Source organism: Corvus moneduloides, chromosome 3, assembly GCF_009650955.1.
Source record: "Corvus moneduloides isolate bCorMon1 chromosome 3, bCorMon1.pri, whole genome shotgun sequence".
Lineage (NCBI taxonomy): Eukaryota > Metazoa > Chordata > Aves > Passeriformes > Corvidae > Corvus > Corvus moneduloides.
Window position 1 is genome coordinate 44,913,052 of NC_045478.1, and position 22,396 is coordinate 44,935,447.

The window sequence follows — 22,396 nt, forward strand, 5'->3', positions numbered from 1 at the left end:
ATCCCGGAGTTTATTTTTTTTTCTCAACAAAAATAGAAAAATACTTATGTATTACAGTTAATTCTTTTTTTTTTTATTGTATCTCATTTGGCTTTTTCTTTTTTTTTTTTCCTTCAACATGTGTCAGCAATGTGCATGTAACCATTTACTAAAATTGTTTTCTCTGCCAATGTTTTATACCGCTCAGATTATTTGTAGTGGCTAAAATATTTACGGGGGTTAAGACTGTATGATAAAAGAATTAAATATGGGTTCTTGGTAAAATTTTACAAATACTGGAAAACGTTTATTTCCACCCTGTCTGCATTACACAGTATGTTAGATTCCTACAGACCTGATGTGTGTTGCTTGAAGTATATTATACCACAATGAAATATTAAATGCTTCCGAGAGTTATTTGATTACAAAGAAACACTATGAGGAGAGATCCTATCTGTTTGGTCATCTCTATTCACAGAATATTCTGAAGAAAAATGTTTTCCTCTTTCATTGTTGCTAACATCTTTTGCAATCAGGCCCAGACTCTGTTCAGTACAATAACAATGCACATAATGCAGAGCCCTAAAATTCTTCACTTTTGTTAGCAGTGACACTAGACTTAGTTCAAATGGTTGATTTGTTAAGTCCTCAAGCATAGTAAAAGAACTCTTGGATTCTTTCTCAGCAGGGGGAGAAAGTAGTCTCTTTTTTCTAAATAAATGTTCTTTTCATTCCACATACACTGCTAATTCTCTTTTGGGTCAGAATTTCTGGCTATCAAACAGCTGAACTTCAGAAATATTTGTAGTGTCAATCCTTGTTTAGTATTTCTACCAGAGCTGATGGCAGAAATATCTTTAAGGATGACATTAAAAGAGGAAAGAGACCTTAAAAAGTCTGATAAAACTAGTGCTCACATGGTATTTACTAGGCAAAATTTAACATTACAGAACATTTTCTGATACATCTTGAGTTTGCTGTGTTATTAAACAGATGGGGCAAATGTAGTATAAAATGTTCAGTATTTCTAATACCTTCAGTTTATCCAGTCATTATTCTCTCTTAAACACTGAATTTTACAAAAATGAGAGAAAGTAATTATCTTCTTTTTAAAGATCTGCGGGTGAAAAAAAGGAAGCAACTCCTTTGTAGCTGCACAGCATCAATTTCTTCCAAACTACTGACTCCTTTGTCCCAAATTACTGGCTCCCTTCCGACCAAAACAGTTCTTTGTATTCTGGAAATATTAAATCAGAAAACACATATTAATTTTTAGGACTTCCAGTAGACAATTTCTGTAAGGCAAGCTAGCATTGTTATGACCAGAGAGTGATATTATCTCTTACCTAAAATCTTTCTCCAAGTATTTTTGTCATATATGATAGATAAAATGTTATCTTCCCTCTCCTTCACAACTTTCTCCATACACTGCCATCTGTAAGTGCTTTGATTACTTCAGATTGGCACATTGTGCATTAGGTTTTCGGAACTGTTCAGCTGAGTGATTGAAATAAGAGTGAAATTTCACTTGTGCCAGAATCCACAGATTCTCCTAAAAAACTCAACAGCATAGTTGATTATCTTTATGCTAGAGTTAAATACTTAATAGTTTTCCACTCACCTGAAGTACTTGTAGGCCTTCCTCTTGCATAAAAATATATAAACAATAAAAACAGATCAACAACAGATATTTCACATTTGACAGTCTGTCCAGTTGTTTATTTTTACATGGAGAAGATGAGAAGTACAGATGAGATGAAAGGCACAGGCCCCCTTAGAAAATTGCCTCGGTAAAACCTGACATATACTAAAATCTGAGAAGAGAGCAATGTGCAAACTAAGAATTTGCTTTTACTCTTATAAGCATATTATTCTCATTCATACCGCACCTAATATTTGTCTTTCAGAAATCCAAAATCTCCACTTATGACAAGATGTGGGCCTTCATGAGCAGCAGGAGGCAGTCAGTACTTGTCAAAAGTAATGAAGAAGGTATCCAACGTGTGCTTACCTCTGATTACGCGTTTTTAATGGAGTCGACAACCATTGAGTTTGTCACACAGAGGAACTGTAACCTAACACAGATTGGAGGCCTGATAGACTCCAAAGGTTACGGCGTTGGAACTCCCATGGGTAGGTGATATGTCAACCACTTGTTCTCTGTTCGTTAATCTTGGTTGCTGCAGTAGCATAGGATACAGTCCGGTACACCATTCCTTTCTCTATGTTGCTAGCATTTACCTCTATTTTCTTTTTCCCAACCAGGAGAAATACATATTTTGTCAAAGTTTATGAATTTTGTTGTATTTTCCAAACAGAAAACAGTTGTTGCTTTATAAATAGTTGGATATTTTCATATGATGAATTTGCCTTACATGGTGCCCTTGATATCTTCAACAACAGCAACAAAAGTGTTGTCACAGTCACAGTACTTTATTTTATACAAAAAATTTTAAAGATGTTGATCTCTGTTTTTAGAGAATGAAGCCCTAGTAGTGGAAGAAAATGCATTAGAAAATGGGGCTGATGCTTCTAAAGTGAGAGGGCTAATCACTGAAATTGTTAAAAGAGAAGTAAAAATTCCATACCATGCCACAGACAAAACAAATTTTGATTTAGCCTTGTGGGATATGGCTTTACATATTGGCATGGAGATTCCAATCCTTTAATTGCTTTCCAGGTCAGCTTTTTTTTACTAAGTACAAAATTTTAGCTGCAAGATTAAAAGTCAACTACAGGTATTGGCTTGGTTCTAGCTTGGCTCCTAGAATGCACAAAATGGGATTAAGCAAGAACTGAGCTCCCATTGAGTACAGCTATTTTTTTAAGGACATGAGATGAAGATCTGGCTTTAGATCTTGGAACAGGTGGGAATAAAAAGGGTGTGACACAAAGACTGTGAATACCGCATAATGATTCTACTTAATACAGTAAGGTTGTTCTGCTTACTTATTTCTCAGGCAAATATATATCTGAACTTCATTTTTAACAAGAATTTATCATTTTGTGATTGATGTGGATATGTTTTTATTTTTTCTCAGGTAGCTGTTATGTTTGGTACTGTTTTTATCTGTGTTGATACCATATACTAATCATTGTAATGGAAAATTTGTGTCCAGTAATTTAAATCAAACACATGGAAAGGAATTTTAAGAAATAAAGTTTACTGGAATGTCTTGGATAAAGAGGTATCTAGCATTATCAAATACAGATTTGCCTACATATGGGATATATTTACTGCTACTTCAATAACATCCTTGAAATTTTCATTATTTCAGTAATTTTCTCTGTAATGGACACCTGCTGAAGGAATTATGATTCTGTTCATTCTGTCTTCGAACAGTTAGTTGTTAGGAATCCAGTTTTGGTTCATACCAATTTTTCCACCCTGTTCTGCTGTGGCTCTTGTATTGCTGGATATATTCTGTAGACTTGTAAACAACAGAACGGACTGGACTTCAGTCCTGCTGGTCATTTTGGCATCTTGTATTTACTTATATATAAAATTTTTTGTTATTTTGAGGATGAAACCCACCTTCCATTTATCTTTAGTATGGATAAAATCAAATCTCAGGGATAGTTTAAAATCTTTGGATAATCTGCATGCAAATTTGTGAAGCATCTGAAGCACGCCCCAGAAATTTAAGTGGACCTTGAAATGCCAAACTGCTAGGAATCAGAGAGACCAAAGCAATCTAGAAATTATTCTGTTTATGTGTAAGTCAGAGAAGCATCATAAACACCAGAGAAAGCAGCTTTAAAACAATGATAAATCCAGAAATAGAATTCTGAAGTTTAAGTTTAGGGGAAGAAATGCTGAATGTAAAGAGGCAAGGAAGTTAAGTAAACTTTCTGTTGGTCTTTGTCCCCTACTTCATATAGGGAGAGTAGGCACTATTTCTTCACTAACTTTGAGTCATATCAAAGACATCATTCAGCTCTTATCCACCCGCAAGATTCCAAGTAACAACAAATTATCTGTGTCAAGAAAAGTAATAGTGTTGTACAAGAGGGTATGTGAGCTGACAGTTGTCTTGAATCAAGATGAAACAAATAGAGGACATACCTGCAGGAATCAGTGATCACCAAAGGAGGGAAAATAAGAGTTGAAACAGTGTTAAACTTAAGAAGTTGAAGAAAGATTTGAAAAAAAGATGACAGCTTCATAAGGGAAAATAGAGAAGAATGTAAAACAGGATGTAAAGTAAAATTTTTCACAAAACAAATGAAGGTATAACAAAAGAGCATCTTGGGCTTTCCCAGAACAGCTAAGAATAAGAGATTAATCTAATATTTGGGCAGTATCTATAAAATGCTGTTGAGAGAGCTGACATTTATAATGGGTTTATATCCTGTGTGTTAGGTGCACAGTTTCAGAAGAAAGGGATTGTGCAACCTCTGCTAGAATGATGCATAGTTTGCACATATATATTTGAAAGGAATCCTTATGAAGAAGCAATTCCATGGTGTCTGTCAGAAAACTTTTGTTAAATATTTTGCTTTATTGAAGCTAAAAAGTATTACAGAACAGTGGAAAATGCAAAATATTCTCATGCATTATAGCTAATCTCATTTCTACAGGAAAAAATAATTCTGGAGAAGTTAAAAGAACTTATGACATGGTTATATCTATAGTAGTAGATTACATCGTTATTTAATTACTACAAAAGAAGTTTATAGACATGCAATTGAGTAATATCTTTTTAGAGTTAATAATCCTAAGAGTAGCTTGTCAAGTGCTTGGAAAACTGCGGTGTAATGGCTTCACATACAAAGTATGTGTTACTGCTTTTGCCTATTTGAGAAGCAGCTTGTCTCCAAGCAGAACAATACAGAGCTATTTGTGTTCACAGAACCATAGAATCACAGAATCACAGAATATGCTGTTTTGGAAGGGACCCGTTGGGATCATTGAGTCCAATTCATGACCCTGAACCGGACACTCTAAAAATCACACCATGTTCCTGATTGTTCAAACACTCCTTGAATTCTGTCAGGTTTGGTGCTGTGACCACTTCCCTGGGGAGCCTGTTCCAGTTACCAACCACCCTCTAGGTAAAGAACCATTTCCTGATATCAAACCTAAAGGTCCCCTGACTCAGCTTCATAACATTCCTAGTCCTATCACTGGCCACCACAGTGAAGAGATCGGTACCTGCCCCTTTGCTTCCCCTCACGAGGAAGTTGTAGACTGCAATGAAGTCTCCCCTCAGTCTCCTCCAGGCTGAACAGACCAAGTGGCCTCAGCTGCTCCTCATATGGCTTCTCTTCCAGACCCTTCACCATCCTTGCGGCCCTCATTTAGATGCTTTCTAATATCAAAGCTGCCCCCAGCACCCGAGGTGAGTCCACCCCAGTGCAGAGCAGAGCAGGACAATCCCCTCCCTTGTCTGGCTGGCGATGCTGTGCCTGATGCCCCCCAGGACACTGTTGGCCCTTTTGGCTTCCAGGGCACTGCTGACTCATGTTCAACTTGCCATTGACCAGGATCCCTAAGTCCCTTTCCATAGCATTGCTCTCCAGCCTCTCATTCCCCAGTCTGTACACACAACCAGGGTTGCCTTTTCCCAGGTTCAGAATCCAGCACTTGCCCTTTTTAAACTTTGCATGGTGTTACAGGCATGGTGTTGGGAAGATATAGATGTCATCTGCAAAATTTACAAAAAATCCAGTTTATCTCCTGGAATAGTGGCTTGAAATTGCAGAAGTATTTGCACATAAGGTTAAATTTGTAGAATACAGTTGTTACAGGTCTTATGTTGACTACAGTAGAAAGGATATGGCTACTTTTGGAGAACAGCTCCAAAGGAAGTAGGTGCAACGTATCTTGATTATTTTGAAGGTAATGGAATAATATTGAGAATATAATTTGCTTGAGTTTAAGCTGCTACAAGAAAAAGAGCTAAAAGCTTTCCTAACAGAAAAATATGCTATCAGTTTATGACAAGATAATCACCTGGAAAATGCAACCACCCAAATATAGCACCAGTTTAGAGTATTGCAGTGAAAGCTCTCTGAGGTTAATATTTTAAATTTAGAGAAAGAATGTTGCACAAGATTAGGAGAAAAAAAACCCCAGTGGATCAGGCCATAGGTTCATAGGTATCAATTCCTTCCAAAAAAATGGAGAAGCTAAATATGAGTTTACATGATTATTTTACTTCCTCTAGAAGCACTAGTGGATTAAACAAAGTTTAGATTGTTAAAATGTAACTTTGATGAAGGAAACTGGAAATCATGTACTTTTGGCATAAAATAGGATGGTCAGAATCAGCGTACATCTTTAAAACCAACAAGACACAGTGATGCTTGAAATAGATGCAAGGCAGAATTCTTTGCTGCAGTGAAATATAAAGTAGGGAGAGTGAATTTGGTAAGTTATGCATACAACCAGTCATTCTCATGATTCGTATTTTTAAATTAAAGTTTCATATAAACCAGAATTCATTTTCAGTCAGCCACCTCTGGTGCTAGGCTAAAAATCTTGATGTATAATGTAAACAGAACAGACCTGGGATGAGATGTTTGATAGCAACTGATACGTTGGAGCAGATAAGATAGAACCTTGTAAGAGGTCGTGTTTGTTTTGTTTTCTATCTTTGCAACATTGTTTATAGCTTTGTAACCGAGAGTATAACACTTGCTTTGCTGGAGGACATTTGTTTGCTTCTTTTTTTTATCTTCCAGTTTGAAGATCCACACGCAAGGGGTTTTTATTTGCTTTATTCTGGTATGTTTTACCAGGAGGCACTGCTTTGCCCCTTCTGTGTTCTTCATCACTGAATCTGGCAGAGAGGAAAACTATTTGCATACAGTTTTCAACATAGTGTATAGTTGATTTCTATCTAACATATTCTAATAATATGGATATGTATCATCCACAGTTATCTATTAGAAACACACACAAATTTCTTTTAGTGGTAGGAATTTGTGTTTGTGGGGGTATTCACCTCAGCATCCAGTATTGACGTTCAAGGGAGGAAGGAGGGGAGGGAAGAAGGGAAGAAGAAAGAGAGAGAGAAAAGACACAAAAAGGAACTGAACAAAGCGGTAGTGGGAGAGGAGGAGGGAAGGATAACAAACCCTTTGGGCAGGCTAGCCAAATTATTCTTTCCATTTCAAATACTCTAAAGTGTTTATTATCATCTCTAGTAGTTTCAATTTCCCATTTCATCATCACGCCTGGTAGAAGTGTTTAAAGTTTGGTTTGTTCTTGAATAAAGCCCAGTTGGGATAAATCTACCATTGCAAAGAGTTCAAAATGTTTGTGATACATCCACATGCTTATGGTCATCCTATCAGACAGAAATTGTAGCATTTTTTTCAAGAAAACCTGGCCTATCCAAAAAATCTACCTTTTATGTCCTACTGAAACACAGTTAATGTGACTTTCCTATGGTCAACATACTGTAAAACAAAGTAATATTAAGAGACAAATGCTATTTTCCATAATGAATATTTACTAACATTGTTGCTATTGTGAAGCAAACCACATGAAAGGTTAGAAATGTAGCTTCTATGCACTTTATATTAAAGCCTTAATGGCCTGTGAAGCTACTTTTCACTTTTCTTTTTTTTTTTTTCTTTTTTTTTTTCTTTTTTTTTTCTTTTTCTTTTTTTCCTTTTCTATTTTCTACTTTGCAGTTGGAAGGAACATAGATGAACATATCTTTTGGAAAAACCATACTTCATATATCTGGGATGGTTTCAGGTTCTTATTTCTTTCCTAAACTCCTGTTTCTCTTCAGCATGTTTGACAGCAGGCTACTTCCCATCTGGCTTGGGCAGATTTTCTACTGAATTGCCACTTGCTTCTATGTTGAACCTGGAGCACATAGATGTCTGGCAAGTGAATATTTGGAACTGATTCCATATGAATAGATCTACTGAGCATGCACTTTTCAGATCATCTGCCTTTATGTGGCAGATGAGGACTATCCGGTTTGTATATGCCAGACAAACTCTGTATGTGTGGAGATATATGCAAAATGATGCCTTTGACATTTTGAAAATGAAAAATGGTATGTGTAAGTAATCTTTAAAAATTGCATATATTTCTTCTAGCTCTTAAGAAATACAAAATGGAAAATAGTGCTTGAGAGATACAGTGTGTAGAAGAAATTAGTCATTTCTCTAATGTTTCTCTGTGGCTGAACTGCAGAAAATTGCAGAATCAGGCTAAGAGGGGGCTTCAGTGGTGTAGCAGTGATGTTCCTATAACACCTGATAATGGTGAGGCAAAAGAAAGTTTGAGAAAAAGGTGAAATATACATTTCTTTATGCCTTATTCCTGTGAAGTTAATACAATCCAATTCTGCTATTAATATTAATAATGCCTCAGTTGCAAAATATAATAAGAAGAATCTTTGAATCTGTTACACAATTCTCTTCACTTGTACAAGGTTTTTTGATTAACTTTTCACTTGTGATCAAGATATGACTCCTTCTTCTAGAGCATATCACTTTTTGTATCACTGGCTCTTCCATATTGATGGATTACCAAGATGCCCTGAAAAATGCTAGAAAGAGTTTAACATTCAGATCCTTGAAAGCTAATTGTTAACTCAAAAATTGTTAAAAAATAAAAAGTGCACTCCCCTGACTATATAGAGACTCTTCACTGTGCATGGGGACAAAATACATCTCTCAGAATACGAATGATGTTAAATGATACATTTTGGGGTCAACATGTCCAGCATTTCATTGCCAAGGTAAGTCTTACAAAAATACCCATTATACAAAGCTACAATAACTTGCAGTAGTAACACAGACACAGGTATGAAAATTTATTCATATAAGTGCATAAAATAGATCTGCACAGGGTATATTTATGAATTAAAAATAGAAAGTTGGCAAGTACTTTGATACAAGCAAGTTATACCTCACATGTCAAAAAGAAAAGTATAAGAATAAAACGAACAGCTTTCCAAGAGAGATGAATTGGCTGCAGGCCCCAGATATCATCACGTTCACTTAAGTTCAAAGTATGAAACAAAACTTCAAGGTTCTCATGTTCTATTGATTCAGAGGTGCCTTTTAAAGTGAAGTTCTCTTTTCTGTAAATTCAAATGAAATATCAAATAAAATGTCTTTTTTTAATGGACACTTTTACCTCTCACACAAAAAATTATATTTTTCACAGTGCATTGTTCTAAGAGATTCTCAAAAATGTGCCCACTCACACATGAATTCCAAAAAAATCTCTTTGGCCAACTAATGTAATGTGCACATCACTTGAATGTAGAAATTTCTTTATATACTTTTGCATAATGTAGCCAATCTTAACATTTTTAAATTTTATTTTTGTAAAATCAGAGCCAAGAGTGGGGTTAGTTTCCTTTCTTTTGTAATTTTTTGAATTTCAATCAGCTGTGTAGCATGTAATTAAAATGTTGTTTGGCGTATGTGCATTTTGAAGACAGTAAAATTAATATAATTTTATCAGATGTAGAATCTAAAAAGAGTATTTTACACTCCACTCACTTAAAATAAAGATTTCACTGCAAAAAAAAAAAGGGTTTCAGACAATAATTTATGATCTTCTACTTGATGCCTTCTCTAGGAATATGACTTCATTAATTATTTATATTTACCCAATCCATTAATAAGTTAAATACAATAGTGTTGTTCCTACCTCAGTGAAAGGCTGTTGGATTCAAAGAGAATTTAAACAAATAAATAGTTTAATCAGCAAATGTATAACAATTATAATGTTGTATCCTGTAAGCACGTATAAATTCAGCTGATTTATATTGCCAGTTCTGTCTCCGGGGAGTGACCTGGAAGAAGTGTTCACAGTAAAAATTTATGTTATAATACTGAAATTTTTTAACTCACCTGACGATGTTCTTAATGCAGGTATTTTACAAAATATTTCACTATCTGCCTTTTTTTAGTGGCATGTTTCCAAATATAGAAAATTTTAAATCAGGCACAGTGGGAAATATAAATTACTGAAGACAGATTTTTTAATAGATGCTTGTAATTTCAAATATTACAACTTAATATATTAAAAATACAAACAAATAAATGATTCATTTCCTAAATATGCAACAGCAAGTGAAGAGAATAGTCTTAACTCTCCCTTTGGAGTTCAGTCAGCCTCCTTCCTTTCTGCATTTATTATTCCAGACAGATTTTGCAACCTGTTTTTTTGGTAATCATCTAAAACTTAGTTTACTTTTGGGGCTTGCCTGTAAAATAAAAAGCAGATAAAATAAGAGTAAATGCCTTGTAAATGTGTGAATATCCTATAGATATGTAGGATGTTGTCCTCTATGTTTTGTCTAGCTTTTAAAAGACCAGAGCTTTGATATTTGCAATAGCATGTCTGAATAGGTTGTGTGGGAATGGTTCAAAGCTGCACCAGGAGAGGTTTAGGCTGGATATTAGGAAGCATTTCTTTCTCCAGAGGGTAGTCAAACACTGGAACATGCTTTCTAAAGAGGTGGTTGATGCCCAAAGCCTATCAATGTTTAAGAGACATTTGAACAATGTCCTTACCAATGTACTTTTACTTGGTCAGCCCTGGATTGGTCAGGCAGTTGGACTAAATGATTTTTTAGGTCAGTTTAAACTGAAATATTCTATTCTATTCCTTGGATACCACTTTTTATGCAGTTTATTTTCTCTTTTTTCCTCTTTCTCCTTCTCTTTCTCTTTCCTTTTTCCTTCTGTCCCTTGTGTTTTCTTTTTCCTTTTTCTTATGTCTTTTTTTTTTTTTTTCTTTTACACTTAGAGAAGGTTACTAGATGCTCCCAAACTATTGAGTTGGAATAACTGAGTGCCTTCAGCTTACTTAGTATTCCAAATATGTTTTATTGTAGGTAATCAGACCAATGACATTACTTCAATTCTTGCCAATGTTCAGTTGTGACAGAGTTTTTTCTTCTTGGTAAGAAGATGAAGTTCTTCCTTGCTTTTCCAACTGCTTTCTGGAGACAGATTTGAAGGAAAAGACTTTTTCCTTAAAGAAATGTTTGACAAGAGACTTTTACATGCTTGATGCTGCCATTCTATGGTGCTCTTCACTGGTCCTGCAAAGGTGCACAAACATTCCTGCACATTTTCAGCCTTTTCCTCTAATTTTAATTTAATTCTATTAGAAACAACAGGGATAGCAAAGATTTATAGATCTGATTCTGTGAACCAGGTCATTTATTAAATCAAAACAAAATGAAACAAAAAAAAAAAAAAAAAAAAAAAAAAACACACAAAACAAAGACTCCTAGGTATAACATTTCTGTCTCTAACATATGTAAATACAAAAGTGAGACTGAAATTTCACTTTCATGTCAAACTGCCATAGGGCTGCTGCAGTTTGCAAAAACTGACAGCTATATGAGCTGGTTTAGTGACCTAAAGTGCATATTTTTTTTTCATAAAATTATTTTGCTTCATATTTATCTACATAGCTGCTAATGAGGCTGGAAGACAACTATTCATAGTATGAAGGAAGAAGTGATAGCAGGCAAACATGGATGTGGAAGAGAAAATGGGATTCCTGCACAGCAAGCTGTTAGGCCAAGTCTGAAGAAAATCCTGAGAGACTTTCGTGCTTTCTGACGGTTTCAAAAAGGTCTAATGTATCTCTCAGTAGCAGGAATAAAACAGTAGTTTAACAGATATGAGTTGTGCTAGTTTGAAAACAAACCAGTGGGAGGCACCAAGTCAGAATAACAATTTAATGGAAATTAAAGAAAAGGGAAAAAAAAAGGTAAAAGAAAACACTGTCAAACTGACAGAGTCAAGGTACAACCTGACACCCTGTTAGGCAGGGTGGTGGTAGCAGTCTGGTAGAATGGTGGCTGCAGTCCTCTGAAGCAGTGATCCTGTAGTAAAACAGTCTGCTCTTCCTCAGGAGGTCCAATGGTGGCTGTGTAGCTCCTGTCCTCTGGAAATCCAGTGGGAAGCCCGTGTCTCTGGTGTTCAGCCTCAGCTTATATCCACGATGGGATGCTTGGTTCCTCCCTCTGGGTGGAGCATCTCACAATGGGGTGATGAGTCATGAGGCCAAGTGTTGATTAGGCTCATTAACAGAAGATAGTTCGGAGGGAGTTATCTGTGAGTCATGCGGCAGGACAATGATGGGCCATTAACAGCAAGATAGTCTGGGGGGAGGAGGCAAGGAAACACTGCCCCACCTGGTTTCAACAGCTCATGGGGATGGTAATAGAATACACTGCAACCCAGGACATGAGTAGATGCAGTGCAGAGGGGAGATGTCAAAGTGACTTTTCCATATGTTTAAATCTGTTTTTTTTCCAATATTTTCCATTCATTCTATGTCAAAGTTTGCAGAACTTGAGCGTCATCCCCTTCACATTGGTGTTTCTTTTTTTTCCTTCTTTTTCTTTTCTCCTGGAGGTCTAGGTTAAGGATCAAAGAACATTACGGTAGCAAGAGAGGCCCAAGAAGAGATAATACTGGCTTGTATTAAGTACTTTTAAAAAAGAAAGAAAAAAAAGGGATCCCATGGATCTTTTCAAAAGTAACTTTTTGGAGTTTTTAAACATTCCTTACTCTTTGAAGCTAAGTCCTTACAGTAGCTAAGTCTGCTTTTTGTCTCCTGACATAATTTTCTTTTCACACCTCCGCCAAACTTAAAAAGTGACATGTTTTGAAGAGTCGTTTTGAAAACTTTCCTTAAATCTCAGGCAAGACTAGAAAACAATGCTAGTGAGGACGATGACTGAGACTTGCCGGCACATTTATTTCAACTAATGCATGTGTTTGGCAGTCAGTGATCAATGCAGAACATAATTTTAGACACCTTTTTCTAGGAGACATGGGCAGGTTTTTTTTCTTAAATATTTTTGTTACTTCTCTTAAACATTAATTAAGCAATTTTCTAAAATCAGAATTATATGTTGCCTTGTTTGAAGAAATAAAAGAAAAAGAACACCTTAGGCTCCACAGAGACAGTTAATGAGATTTACTTCTACTCTTCCAGTAACTCTGTTGTGTCTGACTCCGGTGGGTAAACAGAAGGTCTATTCTTTTTACACATATGTGATTAAATATATTTATGTAAAACCAGCAAAGTCACAGGTATGAATGATACAGAAACCTTTCAAAACACAGTCAGTTTCAGAAGTGAAAGGAATAAAAGGTAAATTATATATAAATTTAGTCCCCAAAGTTGTTAACGATACACTTGGCTGATGTAACTGGAAAAAAATTCTACATATCTGAAAATACTGAACAGTTCAGAAGTTTAAAATTTTCATTGTTGCGAATGTATTCCCAGATTTCTTCTGTAAAGTACTAAACCCAAGAGTCAACACTGGCTGTCAGTTTAATCATTGTCGTGATTTCAGACTCTGTAGCTATTTCCTGCCGATATTGTGTGGGACACTGAGGGTATCTGAGCCATCTTTGTTACCTGCTGTAAAGTACTGTTCCTGGAGAAAAATTTCCATCTCACAATCCAGTACTCTACTTAAAAACTGTCCATATTTTTTTATGTATATGTATATATTATACACTCTTATTTAATTTCAAATTTTTTTGGCACTTTGAATATAAATACTTAACATACAAACATTTTCCCCCTGCCTGTAGTTTCCAAGATCTAAAGTAGTAGTTGTAGTAATAATAAAAGTAATAACAATAGTTCTAGGCAATAATTTGGTTTTATTGTTAAGACACCCTAGTTCTCTTGAAGCTACTTATTACCTTCAGACCATACAAATTACATATTATGAACATTTTTTACTGGTCCTTGGAGATATATAAACAAATCTGTCTCTGTAGAAATAAATAGGAAACCATGTACCAAGACAGAATACCTTTTTCTTCTGCTTGCCTTAGTCTGTAATCTTTCATACAATCTGAACTGTAATATTCATCACTTATACATGCATAAAAGTGCTGAGCTTCAGTCCTCCTGTAACTAAAACAAATTAATGCATTTGTCTTCATTAGTTGAACATAATGGGGAAAAAAAAAGAAAAAGGTGCAAATTATTTATTTTTATGCAGGTCAAGCCATGTATTGAAACCAATTTGAGAATTTCAACTGCCTGAGCAGTTAATTTATTATTTCTGAAATGTAAGAATGTGTACCTAACAAATTTGATGAAAGAACTGTTTTTTATGGTTGCCTCAGGATTATGAGCATATTGAAGCACTATCTGGGAGGCATGCTGAGACTGAGTTTTATATCAAGGAATTGTCAAAACACTTAACATCCAGTAGTTGTGAGCAGACTCTGCCTTAGAGAAGCTTCTTCTAGTAGGAATTTAAGGAAAAGATGTAACCAAAGCAAAGACATGATTAAAACTTCATGTGGATGTTATTGTGCCTGGGGCCATTAAGTATGACATTCATATATGTCATATACATGGTCTAGGAGTAAGTCATATGAAAAGCAACTGAGGGAGCTGGGGTTGCTTAGCCTGGAGAAAATGAGGCTTAGGGGAGACCTTCAAGAAGGTCAGCCTTTCTCCCAGGCAACTAGCAACAGGACAAGGGGAAATGGCCTCAAGCTGCTCCAAGAGAGGTTCAGGTTGGACATATGGAAGAATTTCTTCACTGCGAGTGTTGACAAGCATTGAAATGGGGTGCCCAGAGAAGTGGTGGAGTCACCATCCCTGAAAGTGTTCAAGAAACAACTGGATGTTGCACTTTGTTCTATGGTTTCGTCGACAAGCTGGTGTTTCATCAAAGATTGGACTTGATGATCTTGGAGGTCTTGTCCAAACTTAATGATTCTGTGATTCCATGGGTCTATGGATTGCATTGACAAAGACTCATCTACAACTTTAAAATATCTCTGGCCTGATGCATTGCCCTCAATTAGAAAAAAATTGGTTTATTACATCCCAGCACATGATGTTTCCATGGTTTGCAGTTAGATGGACCCAAGTCCACTTCATACCTCACTTCATACTCATGATGAGACAGTTAATAGCAAGATATTAATTGTTTAGAGAATTTCCCTTTTAGCTTGCCAAAGGATTGGGGTGTTCTTCAAGAGTGTGAAATGGGTTTTCAGGTCTGGACAGTTTTGTTATGACCTTACACTTTTCTTGTCTTTCAATGTAATCTTATCTGACTGACCAAAATCTTCACATACACCAGAAATGCTTGTAGAACTTCTTTAGGTTTCATTAATTCATGTGTTTATTGCTGGGTAGTGTTAGACAAATATTTCTTTCAGAGGAGGCTATATTTGCAAACCATTCATATGTGAGTGTCACAGATTTGCAAGGCGAATTGAAAAAAAAGAAAGCACTGTATAAATATGGAATACTTTTATCTGTGGCAAAAATAATATCATTGATTTTCTCACTAGAGGTTTCAACAAAGATATCTTCCCATTCTGCAGCTGTGAAATTCAACAGGGGTAGAGAGATAATAGTGTATGATGATTATGATCTTTTCAAATTGTCTGTGATGTCAAAATGCATGAATAGTCTATGAAAAGTGTTACTAACACTCATTTCTTTAATCTGTCTAAGAGATGTGCTTTAGAGCAGTTTATAATGATAGTTTAAGGAGGGACTCAAAAAATTAAACTATGTTGAAAACAGGAAAAAGGGAAAAATAGAATAGAGTTTAACTGGCTAATACAATAATTTAATAATGATCTGAGTATTTACAATAGTTAAAAAAATCCACAAACACCTTCTTCATTCTGTTCAATTAATTTTGGTACCACAAAAAGAAACAGAAAAATGGTGTATATTTTGTGTTAAACCTGTTATCATCATATCTTATTTAAATTATTCATCGTAAGCAACCATTATCTTGGTTTGTTTTGTTTTATAATGTACTCACTGTGGAGGAGAGATGTTTCAAGCTAGTTGCAAATTAATATTTTTAAGTATGTCCCTTTCCCCGTCCTAAACCAATAAGTACTTAAGAACACGAGAATGGCTACTCTAGTTCCAACTCCCGAATATTCATCTAACTTTGTTATCAATTATTTTGCATACTTATGACTGGGAAATTAGTATGTAATAAATCTCAGCTACATCATCCATCTTGGTTACATTTCAGCTTTATATACCATCATGAACTTTTAAATGATGGTTCTATAAAGAAATGACCAGAAATTAGCCTGAGCTTCGAATGGTTATGTATGGGAAGAGGTAAAAACAATTAGAGAAATTAGAGAAAGTGTTTTGATTACATTTAGCATAAAATACTGATTTTAAGTGTTTCCTGACTTACCAGCAGCTTATCTTTTTCAAGCCATACATGTAGCTTGAAGATGAAATATATATGTATATACAGATATAGATATCTATCTATATATATAAATATCTATATCTATCAATATCTATAGCTATATCTATCTAACTATATATATATGTGAAGGTATAGTGAACAGCTTTGGTTTGGATTTTGTTTTGAATGTTTCCAGTTTTAATTTAGATATGGGGTAGTTTAGACTGCTGTAAACATCTACTGAGGATTTTCCATTACAGTAACAGCAACTTAATAAATATTTACTGTTTACAACATGCCTGATATTAAAATATTATGATCCTAATGTAGCATGAGCTGTCTGGGTTAACAACAAGAATCTAGAAACACTGATTTTTTTTTTTCACAAGAAAAGTAGATTTTGAAAAGGGAGCGAGGGATTGGGAACTGAGGGAATCCCTTTTCTCACTTCATATATTTCTTGGCGATTTTAGAACCGACAGATAGGAAGAATGAACCAAGCTATGTTGACCCTTCCTTCTGTCGCTTCCTTCCCATGCCAGTTGGAGAGGTTAAAGAAGGTTAGGGAGCTGAGGTGGCTGTAACTTTTAAAACAAAAATATTTCTGTGGAGATAAAGTACTTCCCCTATACCCAGTACCTAGTACTTTCCTGTGGCATGTTGTAACTGTGACTGTCAGTCTTTGTTACTGAGTGCTGACTATGCTCTAGATTCCTGGAAGGTTTTTAGGCCCGGTGATATATGAGGCTGTAGGAAATAATTTTCCATGGTTCCTCATAATCTAAACATCTACTCCACATTTATGTGTAAATGAAATACTTCCCACATTGTTTCTGTCATGCCTATGGCTGCAGTATGCATGACACTTGCAAGAAACTGAACTCCACATAGCGTGTCACCAGTTATCTCCTAGGAAGGAATGTCTATTCCAAAGGATGGAACTAAATTTTGTCTTGTAAAAGCAATAGTAACAGATGAGCAGAGATAATAGAAAAATACAAACACCAAAACTTTCAAATATGATATCACTAAGCACGCAACCAGTTTGGTGGCAGAACATTTAGTCTGTGGTTCTTGATAGGGCTAAGCTATTGGATAAGAGAGATGTTGTTAGGCTAAAACTTAAATGATTCACCCTTTCCCAGTAGTATATATGCTGTTAATCAGAATTCTTATGGAAATTTCAGGTATGCTTACACTGGGATGAGACTGTGATTGCAGTTGGTTGTATTTACACAAACTAACTTTAAGATAGATAGATCAGTCTGGTGTAACCACAACAGGAATGGGTTCATGCTGAATAAACAAACTCAAAACAAATAAGCCAGAACTCTCCCATTCTGAGTTTAGTGCTTTTTCCTTTCAACTGGTAAAACTAGAACTTGAATTGGTTGTTTTGTTCAACGTATACTAGTCATATACAGCTTCAAAACCTAGATATCTTTCCTGTTGAGTGTGGTTTTCTCCTTCCAATAAATACTTTATTACTCAGAAAAGTTCTAAATTATCTAAATTTTGTACCTAGGTTCTGAATGTGAACCTTTGTCTTTTGCTTAGGCCAAGCACACAGCGTATGATATAATGTTGCAAGATAAATAAAATGGTCTTGGGGTTATTTATAAAAAAAGAAAAAAAAATCAGGAATAAAATATGCTAACAGTGGTCTCTGTGTATTCAGAATATAATTTACTATCTAGCAAATCAGAAGTATGCAAGTGTGTCCTGTGGGCATATTTTAAAATACTAGGCAATTCATAGTGATTCCTTTTGGTAAAATGGACCTGGCATGATGAAACCAAAAATTTCCTGGTTGAAAATTTTCTTATTGAAAGTGTTAGCAGACTGCTGTTCTTCTTTTTGATTTACTTAGGGTAAAAATATGCTCCAACTACTTTCTTATGGTAGAATGGGTAAAACAGACTAAAAGTAACCAGGCAGGAGATTTTACTAAGTTAAAATCTAGTAGGAAGCATTTTCAAGACCAGCTAGATCAGCAGAATCTCAAAATACTAATCTGTATGCAGTGAAGTCTCAATATAAAAAGCTTATGTGTTCATAATTTATGTTTAAACATATCATAATGTGCATAAATCTTTATATACTGAGACTTCAGGGCAGAAAACATATCTATGCATAGCTTCTGCAGTAACTCTGGGAGACTTAGTTTTGTAGAGATGCTTTAGAAAAAGGTCTTTTATGCAAATTTTCATTTTTATTTTAAATTTTCATAAGCAGGTAACTGCACTTAGAAATTATTGCTTCCCCTCTCGAGGTTGTTGAACTTGTGCAGGAAAGTACTAAGTTTTTTCTAATCTATAACAGAAGGGCTTAAAATTCTTCTGGCAGAAATTCTCATTCCTGCAAAAAGCAGCTGGAGTAGTATCAGTAAATAATGCATAGGTTTTATTCTAGGTCTCCAGTCCCAGTTTGTCATGGTAATATATAATCAGTTGATAGAGAAATAAAAGTGGGAGAAACAAACAAAAAAGAGGGGAGAAAAAGTCAGATATTTCCACACTGATCTTTTCCCTTTCTCTTCACTCAATGGAAGATTATATATTCAATTTTTTCCCCTGATTTTGGAAGAGAGTTTTAAAAATCCCTGTCTGCCTCCTCCCTGTCTTCTCTCCATGTACTGACTTGCAAGACTGTTTATTTTTCAACTGCTTTGTCTTTCTATTGAAGGTTGAGATGTGAACTTTCTATGTCATCATGTTGCAGAATTTTATTCTCTGTTTCTTTTATTTTTCTTTCTTTTTTTCCTTACACTTTATTACTTCACTCTTATTCATTCTATATGTATTTTGCAAATTCATTCATATGTATTTTTTGTGAGTCTTAAAGTTTCTATTTTCTTTTCATGGCTTTTTTGTTTTTGTTTTGAACAGTAAATTCTCTTAAATGAGAATTTAAATAAAATTATATTAAACACTTTAGGTTTAAAAACATAAAAAAAAAGGACTTGGCCGTCTTGCAACACCTCATGGCAGGGCTCAAGTCATCTTTCAGTCATGTAATGAGAGTAATAGCGAAAATTACCCATAAATGTCAGAAATCTTTTGCATTTACTTGCTAACATTTTTCAGTTCTACAGGGAAAACAGCTGTTACATCCAGGGTGTAATATGGGGGCCTTGACCGTATTCTCTATTTATTGTTTTTTCTTTTTTTTATGCTACCTTTGTAATCCACAGATCAGAGTGTGATACTTTTAGCCACTTCAGGTGCTTCTTGGTGGATTTTCCATTGCTGGGACTTGCAGTCCAGTCTGTAAGAGAAAAAAAGCTAAGAGAAAATCTAGTCTGAGGAAATAATATTGTTCATATGCTTCCTTTGTTCTCTTAATAGCTACTTGAATCAGTATAAACAGCATTAAAAATTCCTTTTTTTGAAGTATCAGATTATTAGGTGTACTTGGTATTTGCTGCAAAATGTAAAGCTATGAACTTACAACATTTGAAGTCTTTCAGAAATAGAATAGAACTACAGCATTCAGTGCTAGTTTTTTTCAAGGGCATAAATTTTTAAATGCTTGATTTAACAGCAGCAATATATAATGCTGGTCATTCCACATTGATCCTTACTTGTGACAGGATCACTTCTTAGACAGGATAATAAGGTATAACAAATATAAACATTGCAGTAGAGACACCAAAGGCCCTGTAATATGTCCATTCCACAACTATTTATGCAAAATTTTGCAAACCACCGACAGAAAGTAATACAAATCCTGTTGAACTAAATCACTCTTAGCTGTGTGTTTCTAATGCAACCCTCATAAACTTAACTAATTTTAGACTGTATTAGCCCATGCTTTATTGTTCTGTCTATGAATTCCTCAGTTAATTTTTTAACTGCTTCAAACAGACTACAATTGTAAGTGAACAAATCTGATCCCCAGAAAAATATAAATAATACATGAAGAATAGATGGTACTCACTATATTTAGGCCCACAGAAAGTGTGGAAACAAAATGCAAATCAGTTTCATTAGAAAGCAGCCTGTCAGATCAGAAGACAGCTTAAACTGGGTCCAAGACTATTTCTCTGAATCTAATGTTATTTAAGTTGTTGTTGTTAAATATTGATATGCAGTGCAATGTTGAAAATATCCCCAAGAGATTACAGAATGCACTTACACTTCCCCAGGCTCCTCTGGACTAATCACTTTCTTTCTTCCATCTGACTGAAGCAATGTGTCAAGTATAGGGTTTTGCACAGTTCCAGCATCATCAGGATGGTCTGAAATGATGTAGCTTAGGCCCTTGCATGCACGACAGAGTAGAAAAGAGTTTGTTTTCCTTTCTTTCTGCTTCCTATATAGTCCTGTGCAAACACAGTTTGCCTCCTAGCACAGAACATAATCATTTTCTAAACATAGACAATAAATGCACAAGTCCTTGCAATTTAAATACTTTGAGGATGGCTCTTCCCACTTTTTATTCTTGAATAAAGGAAAAGGTGCTTTTGTAATTAGCAGTCCTTTCTAAGTTCTATACTGGCACAGCAGCTCTTTGTTATAAGGTTTCTTCTCAGGATAAGTTCTAGGTATGTAAAAAGAATTTGAAGAAATATGGAATAAGTTAAAAGAAATTAAAAAAAATAATATCCATGTTTTCCAACAGTTTAAAGACTATAAAACATCCTATCCATGCATTTCTTCAGCTCCTTCACAGTTGATCACAGTACATTAAAGAGTTAAACAGGCAGCATCTCCCTAGCTGATACAGAGGATTTTTTTAAAAGGTTAACAAGTTAATGAAAATGTATTTTATTACTCAGCTGAAAGAAACCCTAAAAACTATAGCCAGTAAGTAACATTATTATGATAGAAAGATAAGGGGCGGTCTTAATTCTAGAATTGCATTAATATCAACTGAAAGAGGGGATGCCATGCCTTTTCATCTACTCTTTTTCTTTCTTTCCTGAGATTTCTTAACCACTTTAATGAAGAGTCTTTTGTTCCTGTTTTCGAAGGAGGACAAGAAAAATGATGGCTTTGTTCTCTACTTAAACATTGCACAAGTCTTAACAGAGAAAGCACTTCTAACTGACATGATTTACTCTCTAACATTAAGAAAATAAAAGCTTTCTCCATTGCCATTATTCAATTATCAATGTAGATTTTAAAATACTATTTGAAAAGCCCTTATGCACAATGTAAAGAAAAAGAGAGCAGATTATATACAAAGATATGACACCAGCCTTTGAACTGCCTCTTGAAATACTGAAATATTCAAAAGCTACGAAATTATCGTGTCATTTTAAAATACTGAAATATGAGAAAGAGATACATCAAAATATGATAATTTAATTCCCTGTTATCCAAACACACTTAACCCTATTTTTTCTGAATGTATTGATACCTGGTACTGTTAATAAGTAAGTGCATGTTGAAAGGTATTTTAAGTGCCTGACAATATATCAAATAGAGACTTTTGTGGGTTGGTCCTGAAACATAAATTATTTTTCCCTCTTTTCATAAAATAATAGGACAAAGTGTTCATTAAATATCAGACCTTGTATTAGCTTTAGAGTAACAAGATATGAAGCAACAGCCTGTAGATTTATGTATATTGGACAAAATCTACTGAAGCACATTTAAACACTTATTGAGAAAAATAATTGAAAAAATTGGAAGAAGAATACTGTTTGGCTGAATATAATAGTTGGACATGAAGACATTTGAGACCATGGGACTAAATGTGATAGGAATTGTTGCATCAAGTGGCCTGGCTTACTGGCAACACCAGCTGGCTCAAGATTTATAGATACATATTTGTGTGAGCAAGAGGGTTTGTATTTATGTGACCAGTGTGACTTTGTTGAGAATCAAATGGCTTTTTGATTAATATTATGGCTGTTAAAGATATAGTTTTTCATGAGATATTATTTATTCTTATTTGGAATAACTAACATTTCGTGTAATAAATTCCATGTGATATTTCTTCCCTGTGGTCTCTTCAGGTTCTCCATATAGAGACAAGATCACTATAGCAATTCTTCAGCTGCAGGAAGAAGGCAAGCTCCACATGATGAAAGAGAAATGGTGGAGAGGCAATGGTTGCCCAGAAGAGGAAAGTAAAGAGGCCAGTGCTTTGGGAGTTCAAAATATTGGAGGAATCTTCATCGTGCTGGCAGCAGGATTGGTGCTTTCTGTCTTTGTGGCAGTGGGGGAGTTTTTGTATAAATCAAAAAAAAATGCCCAGTTGGAAAAGGTAAATATTGTTATTACCAGTTTATT

General features: G+C 35.0%; 1 protein-coding gene across 5 annotated transcripts in view; it reads left to right on the top strand.

The window, feature by feature from the left end:
- GRIK2 (glutamate ionotropic receptor kainate type subunit 2) overlaps positions 1–22,396 on the top strand; it is a 365,170-nt gene that overhangs the window by 324,191 nt on the left and 18,583 nt on the right. For all 5 annotated transcript variants that reach the window (XM_032101332.1, XM_032101330.1, XM_032101333.1 and 2 more), the window contains 2 exons: positions 1,887–2,112; positions 22,120–22,370. In XM_032101332.1, coding sequence (XP_031957223.1) covers positions 1,887–2,112; positions 22,120–22,370 — 477 coding nt within the window. The remainder of the gene's footprint in view (positions 1–1,886; positions 2,113–22,119; positions 22,371–22,396) is intronic.